This window comes from Leuciscus leuciscus (genome assembly GCF_965113295.1).
Source record: "Leuciscus leuciscus genome assembly, chromosome: 16".
NCBI classification, from domain to species: domain Eukaryota; kingdom Metazoa; phylum Chordata; class Actinopteri; order Cypriniformes; family Leuciscidae; genus Leuciscus; species Leuciscus leuciscus.
Window position 1 is genome coordinate 3,002,459 of NC_138740.1, and position 26,460 is coordinate 3,028,918.

The following is a 26,460-nucleotide window of genomic DNA, read 5'->3' on the forward strand; positions in this document are numbered from 1 at the left end:
CTCTTCCATTTGTCCTTTTGTTGAACGACAGAAACTGAACACACATCTGTATACTGTATCAGTGTATCAGAGTCAGTCATTATAATCTGAACACACATCTGTATACTGTATCAGTGTATCAGTGTCAGTCATTATAATCTGAACACACATCTGTATTCTGTATCAGTGTATCAGCGTCAGTCATTATAATCTGAACACACATCTGTATACTGTATCAGTGTATCAGAGTCAGTCATTATAATCTGAACACACATCTGTATACTGTATCAGTGTAGACAGCGTCAGTCATTATAATCTGAACACACATCTGTATACTGTATCAGTGTATCAGTGTCAGTCATTATAATCTGAACACACATCTGTATTCTGTATCAGTGTATCAGCGTCAGTCATTATAATCTGAACACACATCTGTATACTGTATCAGTGTATCAGAGTCAGTCATTATAATCTGAACACACATCTGTATACTGTATCAGTGTATCAGAGTCAGTCATTATAATCTGAACACACATCTGTATACTGTATCAGTGTATCAGCGTCAGTCATTATAATCTGAACACACATCTGTATACTGTATCAGTGTATCAGCGTCAGTCATTATAATCTGAACACACATCTGTATACTGTATCAGTGTATCAGAGTCAGTCATTATAATCTGAACACACATCTGTATACTGTATCAGTGTATCAGAGTCAGTCATTATAATCTGAACACACATCTGTATACTGTATCAGTGTATCAGAGTCAGTCATTATAATCTGAACACACATCTGTATACTGTATCAGTGTATCAGCGTCAGTCATTATAATCTGAACACACATCTGTATACTGTATCAGTGTATCAGAGTCAGTCATTACAATCTGAACACACATCTGTATACTGTATCAGTGTAGACAGAGTCAGTCATTATAATCTGAACACACATCTGTATACTGTATCAGTGTAGACAGCGTCAGTCATTATAATCTGAACACACATCTGTATACTGTATCAGTGTATCAGAGTCAGTCATTATAATCTGAACACACATCTGTATACTGTATCAGTGTATCAGCGTCAGTCATTATAATCTGAACACACATCTATATACTGTATCAGTGTATCAGAGTCAGTCATTATAATCTGAACGCACATCTGTATACTGTATCAGTGTATCAGAGTCAGTCATTATAATCTGAACACACATCTGTATACTGTATCAGTGTATCAGCGTCAGTCATTATAATCTGAACACACATCTGTATACTGTATCAGTGTATCAGAGTCAGTCATTATAATCTGAACACACATCTGTATACTGTATCAGTGTATCAGCGTCAGTCATTATAATCTGAACACACATCTGTATACTGTATCAGTGTATCAGAGTCAGTCATTATAATCTGAACACACATCTGTATTCTGTATCAGTGTAGACAGCGTCAGTCATTATAATCTGAACACACATCTGTATACTGTATCAGTGTATCAGTGTCAGTCATTATAATCTGAACACACATCTGTATACTGTATCAGTGTATCAGCGTCAGTCATTATAATCTGAACACACATCTGTATACTGTATCAGTGTATCAGAGTCAGTCATTATAATCTGAACACACATAGACAGCGTCAGTCATTATAATCTGAACACACATCTGTATACTGTATCAGTGTATCAGCGTCAGTCATTATAATCTGAACACACATCTGTATACTGTATCAGTGTATCAGAGTCAGTCATTATAATCTGAACACACATCTGTATACTGTATCAGTGTAGACAGAGTCAGTCATTATAATCTGAACACACATCTGTATTCTGTATCAGTGTAGACAGCGTCAGTCATTATAATCTGAACACACATCTGTATACTGTATCAGTGTATCAGCGTCAGTCATTATAATCTGAACACACATCTGTATACTGTATCAGTGTATCAGAGTCAGTCATTATAATCTGAACACACATCTGTATACTGTATCAGTGTAGACAGAGTCAGTCATTATAATCTGAACACACATCTGTATACTGTATCAGTGTATCAGCGTCAGTCATTATAATCTGAACACACATCTGTATACTGTATCAGTGTATCAGAGTCAGTCATTATAATCTGAACACACATCTGTATTCTGTATCAGTGTAGACAGCGTCAGTCATTATAATCTGAACACACATCTGTATACTGTATCAGTGTATCAGCGTCAGTCATTATAATCTGAACACACATCTGTATACTGTATCAGTGTATCAGAGTCAGTCATTATAATCTGAACACACATCTGTATACTGTATCAGTGTATCAGCGTCAGTCATTATAATCTGAACACACATCTGTATACTGTATCAGTGTATCAGCGTCAGTCATTATAATCTGAACACACATCTGTATTCTGTATCAGTGTATCAGCCTCAGTCATTATATAATCTGAACACACATCTGTGTACTGTATCAGTGTATCAGCGTCAGTCATTATAATCTGAACACACATCTGTATTCTGTATCAGTGTATCAGCGTCAGTCATTATAATCTGAACACACATAGACAGCGTCAGTCATTATAATCTGAACACACATCTGTATACTGTATCAGTGTATCAGCGTCAGTCATTATAATCTGAACACACATCTGTATACTGTATCAGTGTATCAGAGTCAGTCATTATAATCTGAACACACATCTGTATTCTGTATCAGTGTATCAGCGTCAGTCATTATAATCTGAACACACATCTGTATACTGTATCAGTGTATCAGCGTCAGTCATTATAATCTGAACACACATCTGTATTCTGTATCAGTGTATCAGCGTCAGTCATTATAATCTGAACACACATCTGTATACTGTATCAGTGTATCAGCGTCAGTCATTATAATCTGAACACACATCTGTATTCTGTATCGGTGTATCAGAGTCAGTCATTATAATCTGAACACACATCTGTATACTGTATCAGTGTATCAGCGTCAGTCATTATAATCTAAACACACATCTGTATACTGTATCAGTGTATCAGAGTCAGTCATTATAATCTAAACACACATCTGTATACTGTATCAGTGTATCAGCGTCAGTCATTATAATCTGAACACACATCTGTATACTGTATCATTGTATCAGCGTCAATCATTATAATCTGAACACACATCTGTATACTGTATCAGTGTATCAGCGTCAGTCATTATAATCTAAACACACATCTGTATACTGTATCAGTGTATCAGCGTCAGTCATTATAATCTGAACACACATCTGTATACTGTATCAGTGTAGACAGCGTCAGTCATTATAATCTGAACACACATCTGTATACTGTATCAGTGTAGACAGCGTCAGTCATTATAATCTGAACACACATCTGTATACTGTATCAGTGTAGACAGCGTCAGTCATTATAATCTAAACACACATCTGTATACTGTATCAGTGTATCAGAGTCAGTCATTATAATCTAAACACACATCTGTATACTGTATCAGTGTATCAGCGTCAGTCATTATAATCTGAACACACATCTGTATACTGTATTAGTGTATCAGCGTCAGTCATTATAATCTGAACACACATCTGTATACTGTATCAGTGTATCAGAGTCAGTCATTATAATCTGAACACACATCTGTATACTGTATCAGTGTATCAGAGTCAGTCATTATAATCTGAACACACATCTGTATACTGTATCAGTGTATCAGAGTCAGTCATTATAATCTAAACACACATCTGTATACTGTATCAGTGTATCAGTGTCAGTCATTATAATCTGAACACACATCTGTATACTGTATCAGTGTAGACAGCGTCAGTCATAATAATCTGAACACACATCTGTATACTGTATCAGTGTATCAGAGTCAGTCATTATAATCTGAACACACATCTGTATACTGTATCAGTGTATCAGCGTCAGTCATTATAATCTGAACACACATCTGTATACTGTATCAGTGTAGACAGCGTCAGTCATAATAATCTGAACACACATCTGTATACTGTATCAGTGTAGACAGAGTCAGTCATTATAATCTGAACACACATCTGTATACTGTATCAGTGTAGACAGAGTCAGTCATTATAATCTGAACACACATCTGTATACTGTATCAGTGTATCAGCGTCAGTCATTATAATCTGAACACACATCTGTATACTGTATCAGTGTATCAGCGTCAGTCATTATAATCTGAACACACATCTGTATACTGTATCAGTGTATCAGAGTCAGTCATTATAATCTGAACACACATCTGTATACTGTATCAGTGTAGACAGAGTCAGTCATTATAATCTGAACACACATCTGTATACTGTATCAGTGTAGACAGCGTCAGTCATTATAATCTGAACACACATCTGTATACTGTATCAGTGTAGACAGCGTCAGTCATTATAATCTGAACACACATCTGTATACTGTATCAGTGTATCAGCCTCAGTCATTATAATCTGAACACACATCTGTATACTGTATCAGTGTATCAGCCTCAGTCATTATAATCTGAACACACATCTGTATACTGTATTAGTGTATCAGCCTCAGTCATTATAATCTGAACACACATCTGTATACTGTATCAGTGTATCAGAGTCAGTCATTATAATCTGAACACACATCTGTATACTGTATCAGTGTATCAGAGTCAGTCATTATAATCTGAACACACATCTGTATACTGTATCAGTGTATCAGCGTCAGTCATTATAATCTGAACACACATCTGTATACTGTATCAGTGTATCAGCGTCAGTCATTATAATCTGAACACACATCTGTATACTGTATTAGTGTATCAGAGTCAGTCATTATAATCTGAACACACATCTGTATACTGTATCAGTGTATCAGCGTCAGTCATTATAATCTGAACACACATCTGTATACTGTATCAGTGTATCAGAGTCAGTCATTATAATCTGAACACACATCTGCATACTGTATCAGTGTAGACAGTCAGTCATTATAATCTGAACACACATCTGTATACTGTATCAGTGTAGACAGCGTCAGTCATTATAATCTGAACACACATCTGTATACTGTATCAGTGTATCAGAGTCAGTCATTATAATCTGAACACACATCTGTATACTGTATCAGTGTATCAGCGTCAGTCATTATAATCTGAACACACATCTGTATACTGTATCAGTGTATCAGAGTCAGTCATTATAATCTGAACACACATCTGTATACTGTATCAGTGTATCAGCGTCAGTCATTATAATCTGAACACACATCTGTATACTGTATCAGTGTATCAGAGTCAGTCATTATAATCTGAACACACATCTGTATACTGTATCAGTGTAGACAGAGTCAGTCATTATAATCTGAACACACATCTGTATACTGTATCAGTGTATCAGAGTCAGTCATTATAATCTGAACACACATCTGTATACTGTATCAGTGTAGACAGCGTCAGTCATTATAATCTGAACACACATCTGTATACTGTATCAGTGTATACATTTCAATACTCATCTTTGGTTTTGGGTGAACTGTTCTTTTGAGGCAATAGTGGCATTAGTAGGAAATGACAAAATAATTCAATGCAAAATAGTTCCTTAAACAACTTTCCCTTGTAATCCCTTGACAGCGGCCATCAAATCCTCGAGTGGATCAGTGTATCAGAGTCAGTCATTATAATCTGAACACACATCTGTATACTGTATCAGTGTATCAGAGTCAGTCATTATAATCTGAACACACATCTGTATACTGTATCAGTGTATCAGAGTCAGTCATTATAATCTGAACACACATCTGTATACTGTATCAGTGTATCAGCGTCAGTCATTATAATCTGAACACACATCTGTATACTGTATCAGTGTATCAGCCTCAGTCATTATAATCTGAACACACATCTGTATACTGTATCAGTGTATCAGCGTCAGTTATTATAATCTGAACACACATCTGTATACTGTATCAGTGTATCAGAGTCAGTCATTATAATCTGAACACACATCTGTATACTGTATCATTGTAGACAGCGTCAGTCATTATAATCTGAACACACATCTGTATACTGTATCAGTGTATCAGCGTCAGTCATTATAATCTGAACACACATCTGTATACTGTATCAGTGTATCAGAGTCAGTCATTATAATCTGAACACACATCTGTATACTGTATCAGTGTATCAGCGTCAGTCATTATAATCTGAACACACATCTGTATACTGTATCATTGTAGACAGCGTCAGTCATTATAATCTGAACACACATCTGTATACTGTATCAGTGTATCAGCGTCAGTCATTATAATCTGAACACACATCTGTATACTGTATCAGTGTATCAGAGTCAGTCATTATAATCTGAACACACATCTGTATACTGTATCAGTGTATCAGCGTCAGTCATTATAATCTGAACACACATCTGTATACTGTATCAGTGTATCAGAGTCAGTCATTATAATCTGAACACACATCTGTATACTGTATCAGTGTAGACAGCGTCAGTCATTATAATCTGAACACACATCTGTATACTGTATCAGTGTATCAGAGTCAGTCATTATAATCTGAACACACATCTGTATACTGTATCAGTGTATCAGCGTCAGTCATTATAATCTGAACACACATCTGTATACTGTATCAGTGTATCAGAGTCAGTCATTATAATCTGAACACACATCTGTATACTGTATCAGTGTATCAGAGTCAGTCATTATAATCTGAACACACATCTGTATACTGTATCAGTGTATCAGAGTCAGTCATTATAATCTGAACACACATCTGTATACTGTATCAGTGTCTCAGAGTCAGTCTTTATAATCTGAACACACATCTGTATACTGTATCAGTGTATCAGAGTCAGTCATTATAATCTGAACACACATCTGTATACTGTATCAGTGTATCAGAGTCAGTCATTATAATCTGAACACACATCTGTATACTGTATCAGTGTATCAGAGTCAGTCATTATAATCTGAACACACATCTGTATACTGTATCAGTGTATCAGAGTCAGTCATTATAATCTGAACACACATCTGTATACTGTATCAGTGTCTCAGAGTCAGTCTTTATAATCTGAACACACATCTGTATACTGTATCAGTGTATCAGCGTCAGTCATTATAATCTGAACACACATCTGTATACTGTATCAGTGTATCAGAGTCAGTCATTATAATCTGAACACACATCTGTATACTGTATCAGTGTATCAGAGTCAGTCATTATAATCTGAACACACATCTGTATACTGTATCAGTGTCTCAGAGTCAGTCTTTATAATCTGAACACACATCTGTATACTGTATCAGTGTATCAGAGTCAGTCATTATAATCTAAACACACATCTGTATACTGTATCAGTGTATCAGAGTCAGTCATTATAATCTGAACACACATCTGTATACTGTATCAGTGTATCAGAGTCAGTCTTTATAATCTGAACACACATCTGTATACTGTATCAGTGTATCAGAGTCAGTCATTATAATCTAAACACACATCTGTAGACTGTATCAGTGTATCAGAGTCAGTCATTATAATCTGAACACACATCTGTATACTGTATCAGTGTAGACAGGATCAGTCATTATAATCTGAACACACATCTGTATACTGTATCAGTGTATCAGAGTCAGTCATTATAATCTGAACACACATCTGTATACTGTATCAGTGTATCAGAGTCAGTCATTATAATCTGAACACACATCTGTATACTGTATCAGTGTATCAGAGTCAGTCATTATAATCTGAACACACATCTGTATACTGTATCAGTGTATCAGAGTCAGTCATTATAATCTGAACACACATCTGTATACTGTATCAGTGTATCAGAGTCAGTCATAATCTGAACACACATCTGTATACTGTATCAGTGTATCAGAGTCAGTCATTATAATCTGAACACACATCTGTATACTGTATCAGTGTAGACAGCGTCAGTCATTATAATCTGAACACACATCTGTATACTGTATCAGTGTATCAGCATCAGTCATTATAATCTGAACACACATCTGTATACTGTATCAGTGTAGACAGCGTCAGTCATTATAATCTGAACACACATCTGTATACTGTATCAGTGTATCAGCGTCAGTCATTATAATCTGAACACACATCTGTATACTGTATCAGTGTATCAGAGTCAGTCATTATAATCTGAACACACATCTGTATACTGTATCAGTGTAGACAGAGTCAGTCATTATAATCTGAACACACATCTGTATACTGTATCAGTGTATCAGCGTCAGTCATTATAATCTGAACACACATCTGTATACTGTATCAGTGTATCAGCGTCAGTCATTATAATCTGAACACACATCTGTATACTGTATCAGTGTAGACAGGATCAGTCATTATAATGGCTTTTATTTGCTTTTGTCGCGACACTCACATCCAGTGTAGGCAAATGTCAGCCGTTAAGGGACTGAACACCAGTGGGCGGAGCCTATGATAAGATGATGTATAACTATTGGTCAATATCTTGCTCTATATTTGCCCAGATCCCGTAATATCAAAACAAGCAGTTTTGGAGCTTCATTAAATAAAAGCTTAGTTTATAATGAGGACGTTTTATGCTGTGTAAACATTTCAATAATTATTTGGGTTTAAAATGACTGAAGGTAAGTAAACTACTCATCTTTATTTTTATGTGAACTGTTCTTTTTGAGGCAGTAATAGGAAGTGACAAATATTTTTCAATGCAAAATACAGCAGTCAATATTTAAAGTGGATCAAAACCTTTCATTAAAGTTATACATGAATGTGGAACAATACCCGTTCTTGTCTTAGGAAAACTTTGATGAACTTTTTTTGATCCACTTCAAATTGTGACTACAGTAGTTCCTTAAACAACTTTCCCTTGTAATGACTTGTTTTAAGCTGTGTAAACATTTCAATACTCATCTTTGGTTTTGGGTGAACTGTTCTTTTGAGGCAATAGTGGCATTAGTAGGAAATGACAAAATAATTCAATGCAAAATAGTTCCTTAAACAACTTTCCCTTGTAATCCCTTGACAGCGGCCATCAAATCCTCGAGCACATCATCCCACCCGCCCCCCCTCCCCCTCCTCCCCTCATCCCTTCATCTCAGACTGCGTTTGACAGCACATCTGGCCCTCCATCACTGGCTCCGGGGACAGTGATCTCCCTCTCACGGCCCTACAGCCCCTCTCCTCCACCGGCTCCTGCCTCGGCCTACACCGGGTCCCCTTCGCATACTGTGATGGGCGGCCCACCGATGGCTCCGCCTCCCCCCCCACCGGGACCGCCCACCCACGCCCCGTCCCCGTTACGAGGAACACACACACCTGGAGAGTCTACTCTTCCCAGAAAGGGCCAGGTGCCCCTCGTCCCCATCAGTGATGCCCGGAGCGACCTGCTGGCCGCCATCCGCAGAGGTCAGTACGCAAAGCAAAGGATTTTGACTTCAGGATACCCAGCAAACATCCCAGCAAGCAATTTTGCATTTGAAAGACGTCTAATAGCCGTCCAAACAGCCGTCCAAAAGACTACCTAGCGTATTCTTGGGCTATGGTTTAAGCGTCTATTAAATTTGGTCTGGGCTGGGTCTGGGCTGTGTTTGGATGGCTATTAGATGTCTTTTAAACGCAGAATTGCTTGCTGCGTATTGTGCTGTATGAATCATGTTATGTGTTCCATATGCGTTTACTAACAATTATGCTAATTAGGAGTAAAAAATGCCCTAAAAATAGGTCCTTTACACATATACTTTTAAAGGGGGGGAAATATACATACACTAGCAATCAAAAGTTTGTAATTATAAAGATTTTTTTAAACGAAAATGGTTTTGAAATAAACGTTGTTCTTTGCTCAACAAAACAGCATTTATTTCATCAAAAATACAGTAAAAACTGAAATATTGATCAATATTACAATGTAACAAAAAAATTATCGATATTTAATTTTTTTTATTTATTTCTGTGATAACAAAGTTGCATTTTCAGCAGCCATTACTCCATTGTTCAGTGTCACATGCTTTTATTCAGTGGAGAATTATAATGTTCCACTTTTTAAAGAATCCTAAAAAAAAGATTACGGTTTTCATAAAATATGAAGCAGCATAACTGTTTTCAACATTGATAATAATAATGAATGTTTCTTGAGCATCAAATCATCATATTAGAATGATTTCTGAAGGATCATGTGACACTGAAGACTGGAGTAATGATGCTGAAAATTCAGCTTTGATCACAGGAATAAATTACAGTTTAAATATATTAATATAGAAATAAGTTATTTGTTTTGTAATAATATTTCACAATATTGTTTCTGTATTTCTGATCAATTAAATGCAGCCTTGCTGAGCCGAAGATACTTCTTTCAAAAACATTAAAATGTCTAAATGCTTCCAAACTGTATATATTATTAAATGCTTAATTCTGATTGGTTAGCTCTAGGCCACAGGGGCATGATGATTAACCATTGCAAACTCAAAAAAATGGACATTGAAATGAGTGTACACAAAGCACATATTTATTATGTACGCCCAATCTTCCACTGACTATGAATTTTGCAAAAGTTCTGCCGTACATATAGTAGTACAAATCCCCCAAAAAAATGTGTGTGCAAATGCGAAATCTGCCTTTTCAGAGTGTGTATCAAACTGCCACGGTCACGTGATTTCAGTAAACGAGGCTTTGTTACGTCATAACTGTTTCAAAATGTTTCATAATTTCACTGGTTCGCCGCTGGTGGGCGATGATCTCGGTCAACCATGAATCATGAGGAGTCACTGAGAACCACTGAACAAGTGTCTATGGGTTTTACCTGATCTCTGATCAGTTTTATACATTTGTACATGTTTTAATGAGACAATCGTATTATTAAAAGGAATAATAGTAGTTAATAGTCTCTTATTGGCCTGTTTAGCTGAGCCATTCAAGGAAACAAACAAAACAAGCCCTGATTTTATAAAAGAACATATTATACAAACACTTGATATTGAATTTTATTAGATGATTAGTTAATTGCATTTGATAGAGTTTACTTTAAATAAAACATTTAAGGTCCTTGCACACTGAGTCCCAAATTCGTCCGAAATTTTCGCACGTTAAAAAATAAATACGCCCTCATGTTGTGTCAATCACGTTTACACACTGCCTCCAAAACTTTCGTGCGTCATAAAAAAATTTGGATCGGGTTAGATTTTCTGCGTTTTTCGCATCCGTAGCAAACCTTTTGAGAAGCGTTTTTGACAATTCAGAGCCACCGAATCACGGATATGAAAAAACGCATATGAAAATTTCGGACTCAGGGCGCTATCTTACACCCAGAGCAATGCAGCGCCAAGCGCGACGCAAGTGTTTTTGGCTAGTTTCAGCCCGACGCAGTTTTCATTTTCACGTCCTGCGTCACGTTGTTTAAATAGCAAATGTATTTGTGCCCATTTGTTCACCCATGGGCTGCTGGTCTGAGAACGAGGAGTGTGTTCAGGCGCATTGTTGGCGTGTTGCTATTTTGAGGAACTGACTGAGCCATTGACCAACTGAAACCTGGTCTAAAGTCAATGGCGCAGTATTTTTTTTGTTATTTAATGAGCGTGTTAGTGATGTGAGCCTATAGGCGAATCCAACACGCGCATACACTCTGCTTATTACACACACACTCTGCTTATTACACACACAGCAGCACACAAACATGCCAAACATTTAAAATAAAAGGATTACAATGTAAAAGATTATTATCGTGTACATAAAGACATGGTGGAATCTGGCTTGTCCTGTAGATGTTCTGCTTGTGCACTTTTACCTCGCGCACGAGCAGATCCGTTTGCACTCTGGAGACTCATTCGGTCTCTCCACTATCAAATTCCGTCATGTAAATAGCGAGTCTGCCATGGCGCGAGCGCAACTGGCTTTTAAAGGGAATGGGAGACGAGACTCTGATTGGTTTAACGCACATAAATCCCAAAACACACCCATTACTCATTAAGAGAATAGGGACGACCCTTTTAGACCATGCGCCGGGAGCGCCGACCATTTTTCCCGTCTTTAAACTAGCAAAAGTGGATTCAGACACGCCATAAGTGCACTTGAGCCCTGCGCTTTAGACCATGAGCTTAGATCGTTAATATAGGGCCCTCAGTGTACAAGGACCTTTACAATGGGTTTGTAAAAGGTGTTTTTATGCATGTTTGGCCTGAGTTTTTGTTGCATTTCCACTGTTCTGACCAATCTAGCAGAGTCTAGGGTCTCCAGCGCGTGGCTTTTCAAACACTTCGAAACAGTGAATCATTTTACGAAGCAATTGGTTCAACTGATTCAAAGCTTTGAAAAGCTTCGTTTCTCCCATCACTAGTTAGGGGTCGGCTGTGTAGATCATCCAGTGAAGGTGTGTGACGCAGAGTGAAAGATAATAATACACTTTAATCAACACAAGGTACAAGAACATAGCACAAACCAAGTGTAACATTAACACAATACCGGGGGAGAACAGAAGGCTTAAACACACAGAGGAAGGTAATCAACTGAACAGGGAACAGGTGTGACACTAATCAGTTGATCAATGAGTGCTTTCATTCCCGTGATGGCGCTGCTCTGATTAAGGTCTATTCATAGTCGATTCATATTTTTAATCACTGAATTGTAATTTGTGTGGCAGCACTGACTCAACTGAGCGAGCTTTGAGCTGCACAGGCAATAGTGTGTGTGTGTGTGTGTGTGTGTGTGTGTGTGTGTGTGTGTGTGTGTGTGTGTGTGTGTGTGTGTGTGTGTGTGTGTGTGTGTGTGTGTGTGTGTGTGTGTGTGTGTGTGTGTGTGTGTGTGTGTGTGTGTGTGTGTGTGTGTGTGTGTGTGTGTGTGACGTCACTGTCGGCTGGAGTGACTGCGGTCACACACACTGAGTGGCAAAAAGACTGTTTGCAGCGTGAATGACACGAAAAACACACAAAACACACCTACAACGGAAAAGAGCTTTGAGATCGATTGTACAACTAGATTTGACAAGAAATCTGAGGTATATTTTTACACACTGCCGAAAGCTACAGAACAGAGAAGCAGATTGATTCACAGAAACAACTGGATAACAGCTGGATTTGCAGTTATCACTGTGTGTCAGTATGCTGAATTTATTGTATTGTTATATATTGTATTGACAACTCATCAATTAAATATTTACCATCGTATATTCTGCATAATTGGACGTTTTTAAATAAACACTGACAAAAAACTACACAAGTTTTAGGGCTGGAGGATATGATGATATATATTACATTGGTATAAGTCATCACCTATATTATAATTATATAAAGCGTTCACAGGCAAATTTGCTTTATGTATTTCCTCAGCGTTGAAATCAGGCTCATATAAATGTCAGGAAACATGATTCCTGCTGCATATCAATATCCATGATCACTGGATCTTTGTTAAGTTGTAAGGAACACTATATCGAGTCCAACCTTTCGTTTAAACTGATAATCGTTCGTTTTACTGGCGTTTTCACAGTTTCCCCTGTTAAACCCAGTCAGTCAGCAGCTCTTCTGCCACTCAGTCCGGCTGAGGGAGAGTGTTCCCGCGGGAAAGTGACGTCAATGCATTCCCTCTGTATGGCGAATTACGTCATAGCCCCAATCCTCCCAGGCTCAATTATGTATGTCCTAGGATGTAGGCATTATGTTTTATTGACTGTTGACTTGTCCTCTAGGTATCCAGCTTCGTAAGGTGCAAGAGCAGAGAGAGCAGGAGGCCAAGAAAGAGCCCGTGGGGAACGACGTGGCCACCATTCTGTCCCGCCGCATCGCAGTGGAGTACAGCGAATCAGACGAGGACTCGGAGCCGGAGGAGAACGAGTGGTCCGACTGAGCCCGCGCGGAGAGAACTGCGGACACCAGCAGAATGCTGCTAATATCCATTCCTGCACACACACACACTCCTCCTCATACGCTCAGATGGTCCATGGAGGAGGCCGCTGAGGAGATCACAAACTGAAGGACACGGTGCAAGTGCAGAAACAGAGAGATGACAGCGACAGAAGAGACAGTTCAGACACTTTCAGAAAACAGTGTGTCTCATAAATACAATGTAAATTCAACATGCTAGCTTTTGCAAGAGTTGCCAAGAAAATACTTATTGAGAAAAAATATTCGTTCTGTGATTTTTGATTATCTTTTGATCTTTTGTCAGCCGTCCGGAGAATATAGTGAAATATCTATCCATATCTTGTGATACACAAAAACGATGGTCAACAGTGGTATTATTGTATTAATTTTACGTTCAAATTATTGCCACATTATTGTTACGCAAACACATTTGTTGTGATATCTCAGGCTTGCTTCACGCGAGATGCCCTGAATACAGTATATGGACAATCAAATCATCGCTATAGTAGATATTTAAAGTTGCTCTAATTCTCCTTCAATATCACAACTCTCCATTATCCAACATGTGTCTCTTTGTTCAGTTGTGGACAGTGTTGTGATGATTATTTATGCCCCAGTTTAGCAGTGAGTGAATTTCATGATGCTTTCATTATTACTTTTTTTGATTTCTTAAGGCACTGATGTGGCCAATAATTTATTACTGCTCGCAGTTTACTAATAGTGTGTGTTTGTGTATTGTGTGTGTGCTTAAGAGTGTCAGACGAGGCGATGGAGGACGAGACTGTGACATCCGCTATCATTTGTAACAATACTCTGTACTGTATCATTAATGTGTTTTACAATTTATTGTTGTATAGATTTTTGTAACACTGCTCAAAAGACGGAAATGGCATCTTATGTTTAAACTATCATGTTGTAGGAATAGAGTCTAAAATGCATGTATGAATAATAAATGAAATAAATAAAAAAATCTAATAAAATGTTGCTTTTACTGAAATAGAAATTTGCATTTTACTGCACAACTCTAGAACCACAAGGGCCAACACTATTTTTTTTCCTCTGAATCCGTGAGTCAATCCCTAAAATAAATCATATCCAAGAATTTTTTTGTCATTTTTTTTTTTTACTCCCCCTAGATTTTTGGTTCAGTTCAACTCAACTCAAAAACCCCTATCCTCTGACATCATAACAAATAGTTATCAAAATAATTTTGATACATCAACACTAGGTTTGCAAAGGGGTGGAAAATTAAGCTGGGGAATTTTGGAAATATTCCAAGTAGGAAATTTAACGGGAATTCATTGGAATTATTTGGAAATGTGGGGTAATTTATGCAAACTGTATCATATACAAACATAAATATAATCATTTTGCTTGAGCATAAGGTTAACCTGCAGTTTTGCAAATTTCCTGGTTAGTCCTATTAATTCCTGATAATTCCCAAATATTCCCGTTAATTCTCATACAAAGTTTCCAACTTTGAAAATTCCTGGAATTTTGCAACCACAGGAAACACCCATTTTTACGAATTTACTACAGTGTATCTGACAATCACAATGTTCAGATTTAACAAAACTTGATACACAGACGACACACACCTTGTGTCAAGTTGTGTCAAATTCCAGCCATAGGGGGCAATAGAACTGATTAATAGCGTCCACATTTATTTTGTAATTTTTGGGTCAAATGCTTACAGTACATTTTCTTCAAATTCAGTTCAACAAACATGGCTTCCAGCAGCTAATAACGTTAAATCAGAATGACTGACCCATGAAACCATGCTGGCCAAAAGTTATAAAAGGAACTTTGATGCACTGAATCGCAGATACAATCAGATATATTTGTTGGAACGGTTGGAACGAAAGAAGGGTTGGAACGAAGGCTGTCTCCTTCCACCCTCAAGGTCTATGTGGCTGCCATTTCAGCTCATCATGATTTGCTTGACTCGTTTTGAGACGTTTTATATAATAAAGGCACTAGGAAAATTAGGAAACAGGAACAAAACCACACTATACACACCGACAACAGACAAAGGACTGAACCAAACGGGTTATAGATATATAAACACAGAACGAATGAGGGAGAAAACAAGGAACAGGTGGGACTAATCAATTAACAAATGATTAGCAACTAAGGAAATGGGGAGTCATGGGCTAAAAAACATGTAAAGAAACTAAACTCAAATAATCCAAACACAGATGATCCACAACAGCAAAACTGTAAGAATGTAAGTAATCATACAGACAGTCCCTTCTCTTATAACCTTATAACTTGGCCGCATTTTCAGTAGCACAAAACATTACATATTAGAGTTTAAACAACAGTTGACAAACTTTTAAAAGGTTAGAAGGCCACACATATTATAGAAATAAGTAATAAAAAAGATTTTGGACTTACAAGCTGCAAATGAAAACTTCACACTCATTTGACATTGACCTTTAAATGTTTAAACATGAGTCCACACACCCCACATATATTATGATCACATCCAGTACCTTAAGACAGTTGAAGTTTTGGACTTCTCTTCATCTAACAGTAATAGGGAATGATTTCATTTGATAGCCCCTCTTGATACAAGTGTGTATTGCAGTGACTGTATTTCATCAAAGCCCTATCAGTGAAGATTCAAGATGGACTTTACTGCAAAAACCACATCATATTTGAAAAGATGCTATTTCAACTGGATCTCCAATCATCCACATGTGCCAATGGTGATCCGACGCTGAAGATTGCTTATGGCTGTCCTCCTGTCAGCCAGAGCTGGACCACGTGTGGCAATGATGGCACAACAAGTACAGCAAACATGATCATTTAAAGGGCTGGTATAATGCCCTTTTCAACAAGATGTAAAATAAGTCTCTGATGTCCCCAGAGTGTGTGTGTGAAGTTTTAGCTCAAAATACCCCACAGATATTTTTATATAGCATGTTAAAATTTTCACTTTTTGAGGGTGAGCAAAAACGCCTCGTTTTGTGTCAGTTCCTTTAAATGCAAATGAGCTGCAGCTCCCGGCGCAGAGGGCGGAGCTACAAGAGCTCATGTCCTGAAACTTTCAAAAACTTTTAGCCTTTTATTTTCAAACCGGAGTCAGAATGATGGAGAGACTCAAGAAGAAGTGACAACATGTACACAACATTTCTGAATGGTTAGTTGATGAATTTATGTAGTTTATGTGTAGTTATCTTCTAGTCATTTTATTAGCATATTCTGTCTTGATAATCTATAAATCATGTTCTCGGGGGCGGAGTTTATGTAAATATTGGGGTTAGTGATGTCACTAACCCGGGAAGAAGCTCATTGTAGTCTCTACCAGCCGTTTGTTGTAGTCCATAAAAAGCAATTTCTGTAAAAGCAAATATCTCCCTTTGCTTTGAACTTTGAGCGTCGTAACTTTGCAGATGTTGTTTTTGCTCAAACAGCAACATTACACACTAACTAAAGCTAGAAAAGTCAAATCATAATCAACCACCCCTTTGAAAAGAAAAAAAGAAATGATATAGAGAGCATCAGCTTTCGCCGAACGCTGCAAGTGTGTGTTAGAAATCAGGAATGGTGAGAAATCGGCCCAGATCCAGCCCACATCTGGTACACGAGGACTCCACACCTGCCAGATGTGGGCCGACACTATGTTGCTGTCTGGGATGTTTCAGTGATGTGTGTTTGAATGAGAAATGCGTGCCTTCACGGCATGGATCAGGATAAGATTCACAACCTAATGCATAAACCAGCAGAGAGGACTGCGACGGGGCTGCTTTTACACATTTCTGCAATAAATCAATTATATTGATCACATCTGTTATGTTTCTTTTATTGTTTTTGTACCAGTAAATGTTCCAGACAAATATATGAGATTTGTCTGATTTATTCTACTACAACACTAAACCTATTCAGGCCCAATGCAGGGCCAATTAATTTGTATTAATTAGTTGAGACTCGGGCCAGTTATGGCACATGTGTGGCCCTTGTCTTTAACCCAGCTAGGCCAGAACAAAATTGCTATGTGAGGTTATGCTGTAACATTTCTCTATTTAAAGCATGCTAAATATATGAGAGAGAGCAAGCAGGATTTTGTTTATATATCTCCAGCTTCCCTCCGAGTCTCTGACGTCACTGTCCTCCTCCGTCAGCGAGCCTCCATCTGTCCCTTACATCTCCGCCAGCTCTCCGGTGGCTCATTGTGGAGAAGAGTGGATGCTGAGGAGACCATGACAAACAACAGATGCACTCAACCTGTGTGTGTACCCTAACCCTTACTGACACCAGCACATCGACACGTCGCTCTCCAGTGCATTATACTGGCTTATTTAAGAGCACTGTTGTTTTCTTCAGCACTGTGTGTGTGTGTGTGTGTGTGTGTGTGTGTGTGTGTGTGTGTGTGTGTGTGTGTGTGTGTGTGTGTGTGTGTGTGTGTGTGTGTGTGTGTGTGTGTGTGTGTGTGTGTGTGTGTGTGTGTGTGTTTGATACAGGATTAAGCAGTTCTGCTGAAGCACTAAAAATAACTTCCTCAAAAATGTTCAGTGTGACTAAAGAACTGGAAGTAATTTCTGCTTTTTAGCATCTCGTTCTTGACTCGTTATTTGATTGGACAAACATGCAATGTAATAATGTAATAAACATTTTTCCTGTGTACTGTTTTACATGCTGTCACCAAAAAAGACGGTATACAGTGGTTCTCAACCAGGAGGCCTCAGCAAACTTCCAGGGGTCCCAATAAGTCTTATAATGATTTAAATGTAGTTATATTAAAGGGTTAGTTCACCCAGAAATGAAAATTCTGTCATTAATTAAGACTTTCGTTCATCTTCTGAACACAAATTAAGATCTTTTTGATGAAATCTGAGAGCTTTCTGTCCCTCCATTGACAGGCTACGCAACTACCACTTTCAAGCCCCAGAAAGGTAGTAAAGACATTTTTAAAGTAATCCATGCGACTCCAGTCACTTTGTTTGGTCATAATTTAACACTTTATTTAAAAATATTAATCTCAAACACTCCAATGACTGTCAGTGGAGGGACAGAAATCTCTCAGATTTCATCAAAAATGACTTAATTTGTGTTACGAAGATGAACAAAAGTCTTACAGGTTTGAAACGAAGTGAGGGGTGAGTAATTAATGACAGAATTTCATTTTTGGGTGAATTAACCCTTTAACAATCTTAATTAAAATGCTAAAAAATAAATACAACATTACACTGAGATCATGTTTTTAAATGTATGAATGTTTATTACAACTGAAGCATCAGAGGTACAGGTCAGGCCTACGGGTATTTTCCTGGACAGAGGGAGGTCAAAGGGGTTGAGAACCAGAACCACTGTATTGTGCAGTATGCATTAGGACAGTCTCACACCGCTAACATAGGAAGACAGAGCCATGTTCCTGGGGTGAATGTTACACACACTATTTATAGATTCAATCTGTGATCTCTCAACACATACGAGGAGGGAAACTTTCAAAGGAAGTACAAAAATATACGTCTATATAAATGTTACATTGAAGAAAAAAAATTGAATGTGACATAATTGTGAATGAAGACCAACGTTTTATGTTCGACTGTAATACAAAGTTGGAAGTCTGAGACAATCACAGCACTCTTGGCAACAGAGACGGTACATTCAGAAATGTAGACATCTTATATATTATTTAGAATAACACAGTAGTTTCATTCATGTTCAGTGAATCCAACATGACAAATCTGGTTCTTTGGCTGCCTTCGCCAGAAATGAATTGCAGATTTTGTCTCAGGTGAACTGATGACATTGCACAGACACGCTATGATACTCAGATGATACCGAGATGTTTTCACACACAGAAGTCGTCTAGTGGGCTCCTACTGTTCTGTATTACTGTTGCATTAAATGATTGCAAAACAACTTCAAGCTTGTAATACATCAAAGCGAGTGCAAATAAGGCATAATGCACCACACATTCACACAACATTCAATTGAGAGCAGCATCAAAGAAAAAATGAAAGCAATCGATAGCGTACAACAGAAAACCATTATCTCTATGTCTGTGCGTACAGTACATGACTAGTTGTGACGATACACCCGGAAGATCAGCGTCAATATATATCAGTATATCAGAAATAATGTACACAATGATGCATGATGCATTTAATAACTGTGTAGTTTAGCATGTCAGAGACACATGTTCTGGTCTCTGAGTGAACCATTGGAGGATGAGAATAGCACAATATACACTTCAGTGCGCCGTTGGGATCATTGTACAGGGGTTAGTTTGATGGCTAACATGTGTAAAGATAATGTAAAGAATTCAGGCATACCACAGTGCTCACAGGCAACAATGTAAAGTGTATGCTACATTTTGGATAATTACATACCCTTTTGATGATGATGATGATGATGATGATATTTATTCATATTTGGACACCACATTACTATTTGATTATCTGTGTAAATGCATATAAAACATCCACTTATATCACTACAGAAATTGCAGGTCAATCTTTACATTACAGCGTTCAGGTTACCGTGTGTTCACATTCTGATTATAATGGACAACATGTATTTAATGTGTAATTATTTGGTGGTGCTGCCGAGTTTGATTGACAGGCGAGCGATCTGACCAATCATAACGCTGAATCCACCCGACAAACAAACCAGACAGGAGAGTTAGTAGATTAACTTGAAAGATTGTGTGTATTTGATGTCTTTCCATGGTTGAAACGACATACGTTCTGATGTTTATTTGGTGCTATAACTAGTAGTGAAGAGGAAGAGATGATGATTTACCTGCCGTTTGAACTGAGGTGACGCTTTAAAGAGCCACAAAACCGCATTTATTGTATGAATTACTGTCCTGAAGTGCAATGGTGTTTTTCTGTGGAAAATGGATTACGGTATTTTGTTGTCAATTTGTGTTTTTGACTGATTTGCATGAAAATGTGTGTTCTTCTTAAGGCGTTTCTGTAGTTTTACTGGATTTTGAAATCACTGCATGTACTGGATATTATTATTTTGCTATAACTATTGTATTGTTTGCCTCAGCATTTCATAACTATTAGGATATTTTTTATTTTTTTCATGTGTTATCAGATGTGATGAATTATCAGAGATTGTAGTTTTACTGTGACTACACTATTACTGTGGTTAGTTGTACAGTACTGTAGGAATCCTGTATATCTGATGTTCAAACAACAACTAGTTGTACATCCATCCTCCCTTCTTCTATTCCTGCTTTATGCAGGGCCACACAGGATTGCTGGTACATGTCCCAGCATGCCTCAGGCCGATGGCAGGGAAACACCCTAGACAGTCAATTGTACAGTACGGTATGTTGTAAACCACTATAGTTAGTTTTACAGTACAATTGTATTCTGGTATGAAGCAGCTTGCACGGAGTATGGACAGGAAAAAATATGAGATGGGAAGAAAATTCATATTTGTAAAATGTATATTTGTGTTCTCTTGCAAAACATTTGGGTTCTCTGTTGCAAAGCTGTTGCATTCCCCTGAGAAACTTTGTGTTCACAACTTTGTGCACTGAAATATAGTTTTATATTATATATATGTCATCCCTAAAGCGTGTGCACCACTGATAAGTACTGCTCTCATAAAGCGGCCTCTCAAACAGCTTGCGAGAACCAAATTGACTTCTTTTTCATGGCCTATTTTTGTTAAATGGGCAAATTCATACAAAATTATGTTCAAATGCCTGTCTCGCTGAGTATTCAGGCAAATACATTCAGTTTTGGAACTTAATAGTTGAGAAAGTTGCATGTTGCGTATCAGTATATTGGATTGGTGCATTCGCTCTTAAAGTGACAGCAGCCTAATAAACCTGTGTCATTAATGTTAATCAAAGGACAAAAGACAAAGAGAAAATCACTCACTGCTCTCGACTGAATAACTTTTGTAGCTTTATTTGTAAGCATTAATCTGTATTTAAAGCTACACTGTGAAGGATTTTCTCCCATCTAGCGGTGAAATATTACTTTCTAGCCCCTCCCATTCCGAGGGCGTTTTAACTCCTACGGTGGACGTATTATTTCAAATCTGCCGGCAGTCGTGAGTAATCTCCCCCTCGCATTCGTCACGGTGCCAATGAGTGTAAAAACGCGAAAGGCGAAGCTTGAATTTCCAGGTATGTCCCTCTTTGGCACATGTATTTTCAAGATGGAGGCGCAACATGGCTGCCGCCACTCGAGCGACTCGCTCGCATGTATTCTAAATGGCAGATTTTACGCTCACGAGAATACTTGATTAGTTGGTAGAATTACACATTAATGAGCACATATCAATTTGAAAGAACAAAGTGTTTTTTGCTAAGAATCAACTTAAAAAATTACACAGTGTAGCTTTAATATTTACAATGAAAACTATCCAGTGTTATTTTACATTTGATTACTTTAATTTCTGTAGTATTTCTGAATACTGTTAGACCCACCTGAAAAACTTAAAGCCGTGTTTATTTCATTTGTCTCTTTGTTCTATTGTATTTAGTTGTGCTATCATTTGCAATTTGTTAATTTGTTCTTATTTTATTACTGGCTGTTGTCTTTTTTTGTAAATGTAGTTCAATGATTCAATGTGCTGTGTGTAAGTTGTTACAAGTGATACAATTATCTGTATGGCGGTATATATGCCAGTTTTCCCCGTGGTATCGGAAATGGTTTCGAATATCTATATTTTTCATGGTATCGTATCGAAGTTGGACATAGTGTCGGCCCAGATCCAGCCCCCACACGTTGAATCCACGTGTGCCAGATGTGGGCCGGATCTGGGCCGACACTATGTTGCTGTCTGGGTCCAGTATCGTGACAACACTAATTTCTGTAACTAAAGTTTTCTAGCAAAAGCTAATTTTCTCTGGGAACACAAAATGTTTGCAAGCGAACTTTCTTGTGGGAACAAAAAAGCATGGAAATAAAATGTTCCTCCCATCTCATTATGTTTTTACCCTCATCATGTGACTTCATGGGCTCCATAGGTAAGCTACTGTTGATGTTATACAAAATTATTCAATTTACTGAAGTGATTAATTACGGTAACATGTCATTACCGTACGTGTAACATGAAGTGCTACTAAAATTCCCAAATAATGAACATTTCCTCACTCCACTGGATTACAAAATGTGTATTCTATGCAACATGTGCTTTAATGATGTGCCATTACCGCGACTGTGCTCTAATCTGAAGACGCTACACATCGCTGGGTGTCCGTGGTCGCATGGTGAATCTGTAAGGCATGCATCCACAACAAGCGATCCTCAAAGACCTGAGTATTTCAGGGTTCCTGAAGGCATATATCATGGGGTTGATGATGGAGTGGCAGATGGCTGGAAGAGCCGTGGCGTAAGTGTAGATCACAGGGGATCGAGTGTCCGCCACCAGCGAGTACATGGCGAGAGGGATCCAGCAGAAAGCAAAGGTTCCCAATATGGTGGTCAGGGTGGAGACGCCTTTCGTGGTGGAAGACGAGTGCGACGCAGTCATGAATTGACGCTGAACTGCGATTTGCTGAGCGTGCCGGAACGCGATCTTGCAGATCTGAAGGTACAACTGCAGAATCAGAGCGAATATCAGGAGGAAGGACACGGCGAGTGCCGCGGCGTTGCTTTTGTTAACCGGTCGACAGATGCTGCACGTGCTTTCGTCTTCCAAACAGTTCCAGCCCAGGACCGGGAGCGATCCCAGCAAAGTGCTGACGACCCACAACAGGACGAGCGTGACGTAGGTGAACGTCAGCGTGCTCTCGGTGTGGTACGACAGCGCGTTATACAGCGACAGGTAGCGATCCACGGTGATCGCCAGGATGTTGAGCACTGAGGCCGAGAAGGCCGTGATGAGGAGCCCGGCTGACAGTAGCATGACGAATCCTGAATCAATTATGTAAGTTACGATGAAATTGAGGATGAGGCTCAGGCCGGCCAGGAGGTCTGCGAACGCCAGACTCCCGATGAGGATGAACATGGGAGCTCGTAAAGTGGGCGTGTAGGAGATCAGAGCGATCACAACCGCGTTCTCGCACGACATGAGCGTTCCCGTCACGCACAGGAGAACATCCCACGGGTTGAGGATCACGGGAACCGGAACCGGCTCTAGCTCCCAGGACGGGACAGGCGACGTGTTTCTTCCCTCCAGTACATCCCAGTTGAACAGAGAAGTGTTCAGGAGCAGGTTACTCATCGCTACAGCAGGAGGGCCAATCACTGAAAATCAGACAAGCACATTTTTATTTATTTCATTTATCCTTAATTTAACCAGGGGAATCACTTTGAGATACTGCGATCTGTTCTTCCAGAGAGACCTGGTCAAGACGGCAGCACATAAGGTTTCACACAAAATGACAATACCACAATTTACACATTCAAAAATTTTATAAATAATAGCTAATCAAAAAAACAATTGCAAGTGTCCTAACACATGAGATCAGATCTCAAATCTGCGGGAAACGCTTGGCAACACTGTTACCGAAACCATTAGGTGATGGTTTTAATGGTTAACGCTTGATGGTTTGTAATGGTGTTTTTAGTGGAAACCATTAGAGCTTCAGTGTTTTTTCAGCAGGGAGCATTGACCTGATTTGAGCTGAATAATGCCATCATTGTCTTCTGTAGAGCTGCTTTATAGCTGAAATTGATTCATAATTGATCATAATTATTTATCTGTTTATTAATGTGAAAACTGCTTTAAAGCAATCTTGGCTTGACTTGATTTACCCTGACTAAAAAAAATAAAAATAAATAACCAAAGATACACCAGACTACACAACTGATCTGTCACAGATCTGTTCAAAAGAGGCAGAGAATGAGCTATTTTTAGCCATCTGCATGTCAGATAAGAGGCTATACTTAACTGAGACATTTCTACCACTCCTGCGCTGATAATCAAGCTGAAGTGAATATAGCATCATGCACACACTGTTGTAAAACACAGACTCTTTATGAAATATGTCACAAACAAAGACTGGTACCGACCACTGAACGCGCGCGTGTCTCCATCCCTCTTCCATCCAGTGAAGATGAAGATGAAGAATAGATGAGGCTCAGGAAAGCGTCCCGTGCCAAGCGCATCTTTCGGGGATTGAGAGAGAATCCGTCGGCTTTCTTCTGTTGTCGTTGTTGCAGTTATGATTTATTTATCGTTTATCCTCGGGTTGTTACCTGGGCAGCGCTCTGGCTTGGCTTGTCATTCTGATCAGAAGCGTTGGCAGTTCACAGACAAGCGCCTGCTTGTTCGCATCTGATTGGTCGCTGAGATGACTCGCGCTGCTGACGTCAATGGCTTGTGGTACAGAAACACAGCAGAACAGACCTTTCTTTCTCATTCATAACACACACCTACACTGCGAACGCGACGCGACGCGGATAGAATCCTGACGCGACGCGATGAAACGCGCGCGCTCCCGTTATCCCGGTTGCGCGCCATTCATCGAGTCGAATTGATTTTACAGTCTAAAACTTCAGTGTAAGAAAGTAGAATTGAAGTGGAATCAAACTGAACTGTTGTGGTTTTAAATCGGCTAAGTTTCATTTTTCAGTATACCCAGAAATATTCACACCTATATATAGGCCTACACGAGGAGCTTATTACAATAAACAGCAAATGATGAGTTTTCTGTTTGAATATAATTTCAAATGTAATTTATTACTGTGATCAAAGCTGAATTTGTTCATCATCATTACTCCACAGTGTCACATGATGATCCTTCATAAAATCACAGGAAAACACTGTTTTTGTGCTCAAATATTATTGGTGCTCAATAATTAATAATGGTTCTTATTTTATTTTTAATCAATGAGGAAAACCATTTTTGCGTTCTTAATATTTTTGTGAAAACCGTGATACATTTTTGTCTGGATTCTAAAAGAACAGCATTTCTTTGAAATATAAATATTTTGCAACAATATAAATGTCTTTCCTGTCTCTTTTGAACAATTCAATGCATCCTTGCTGAATAAAAGTATTATTATTATGTATATATAGGTTTGGGGTAAGTAATATATGTATATGTATATGTATCATGTATGTATTACTTACCCCAAACCTTTGAATGGCAGTGTTTCATGGTTTCCACAAAAATAAACAAAACAAAACAATAGCAGCATAACTGTTTTTAACATTGATAATAGTAATAAATGTTTCTTGAGCATCAAATCATCATATTAGAATGATTTCTGAAGGATGTGACACTGAAGACTGGAGTAATGATGCTGAAAATTCAGCTTTGATCACATTAATAAAACATAGATAAATTACATTTTACTATATATTCACATAGGAAACAGTTATTTTAAACTGTAACAATATTTCACAATATTACTGTTTTTACTGTATTTTGATCAAATAAATGCAGCCTCGGTGCGCATAAGAGAGTTCTTTCAGAAACATTACAAAATCTTAATGTTTCCAAATATACTGATACTGTATGCGTGTATGGCTAAAAGTACATTTTAAATCGTCATTTTATAGTGTCAGCGACTAACGAGTCTTCCTATTCGCTCTTGACACATGCACTTGACTTGGTCTACTCTATAGGGTCCATGTGCTGGTGCTGACCATGGTGCTGATGCAGTTCCTGGGGTCTACGCCAGAGGGCAGCACTCACACATTCAACTACAACGAGGCTCTCTGGTGATGGAGAATCTGCAAACGTGACCTTAGTTGC

The 26,460-nt window shown here is 38.4% G+C and overlaps 2 protein-coding genes across 2 annotated transcripts in view; one reads left to right on the plus strand and one right to left on the minus strand.

Moving 5' to 3' along the window:
• LOC309477865 (actin-binding protein WASF3) overlaps positions 1 to 14,585 on the plus strand; it is a 47,400-nt gene extending 32,815 nt beyond the window's left edge. The window contains exons 8-9 of the mRNA XM_082141337.1: positions 9,011 to 9,390; positions 13,655 to 14,585. Coding sequence (XP_081997463.1) covers positions 9,011 to 9,390; positions 13,655 to 13,812 — 538 coding nt within the window. The 3' untranslated portion in view covers positions 13,813 to 14,585. The remainder of the gene's footprint in view (positions 1 to 9,010; positions 9,391 to 13,654) is intronic.
• Positions 14,586 to 21,782: 7,197 nt separating this feature from the next.
• gpr185a (G protein-coupled receptor 185 a) lies at positions 21,783 to 25,075 on the minus strand. The gene is made up of 2 exons (XM_082141417.1): positions 24,770 to 25,075; positions 21,783 to 24,001 (listed from the first exon to the last, which is right to left on the minus strand). The coding sequence occupies exon 2, from the start codon at positions 23,976 to 23,978 to the stop codon at positions 22,992 to 22,994; it is 987 nt and encodes a 328-aa protein (XP_081997543.1). The 5' UTR covers positions 23,979 to 24,001; positions 24,770 to 25,075; the 3' UTR covers positions 21,783 to 22,991.
• Between the last annotated feature and the right edge of the window lie 1,385 nt (positions 25,076 to 26,460).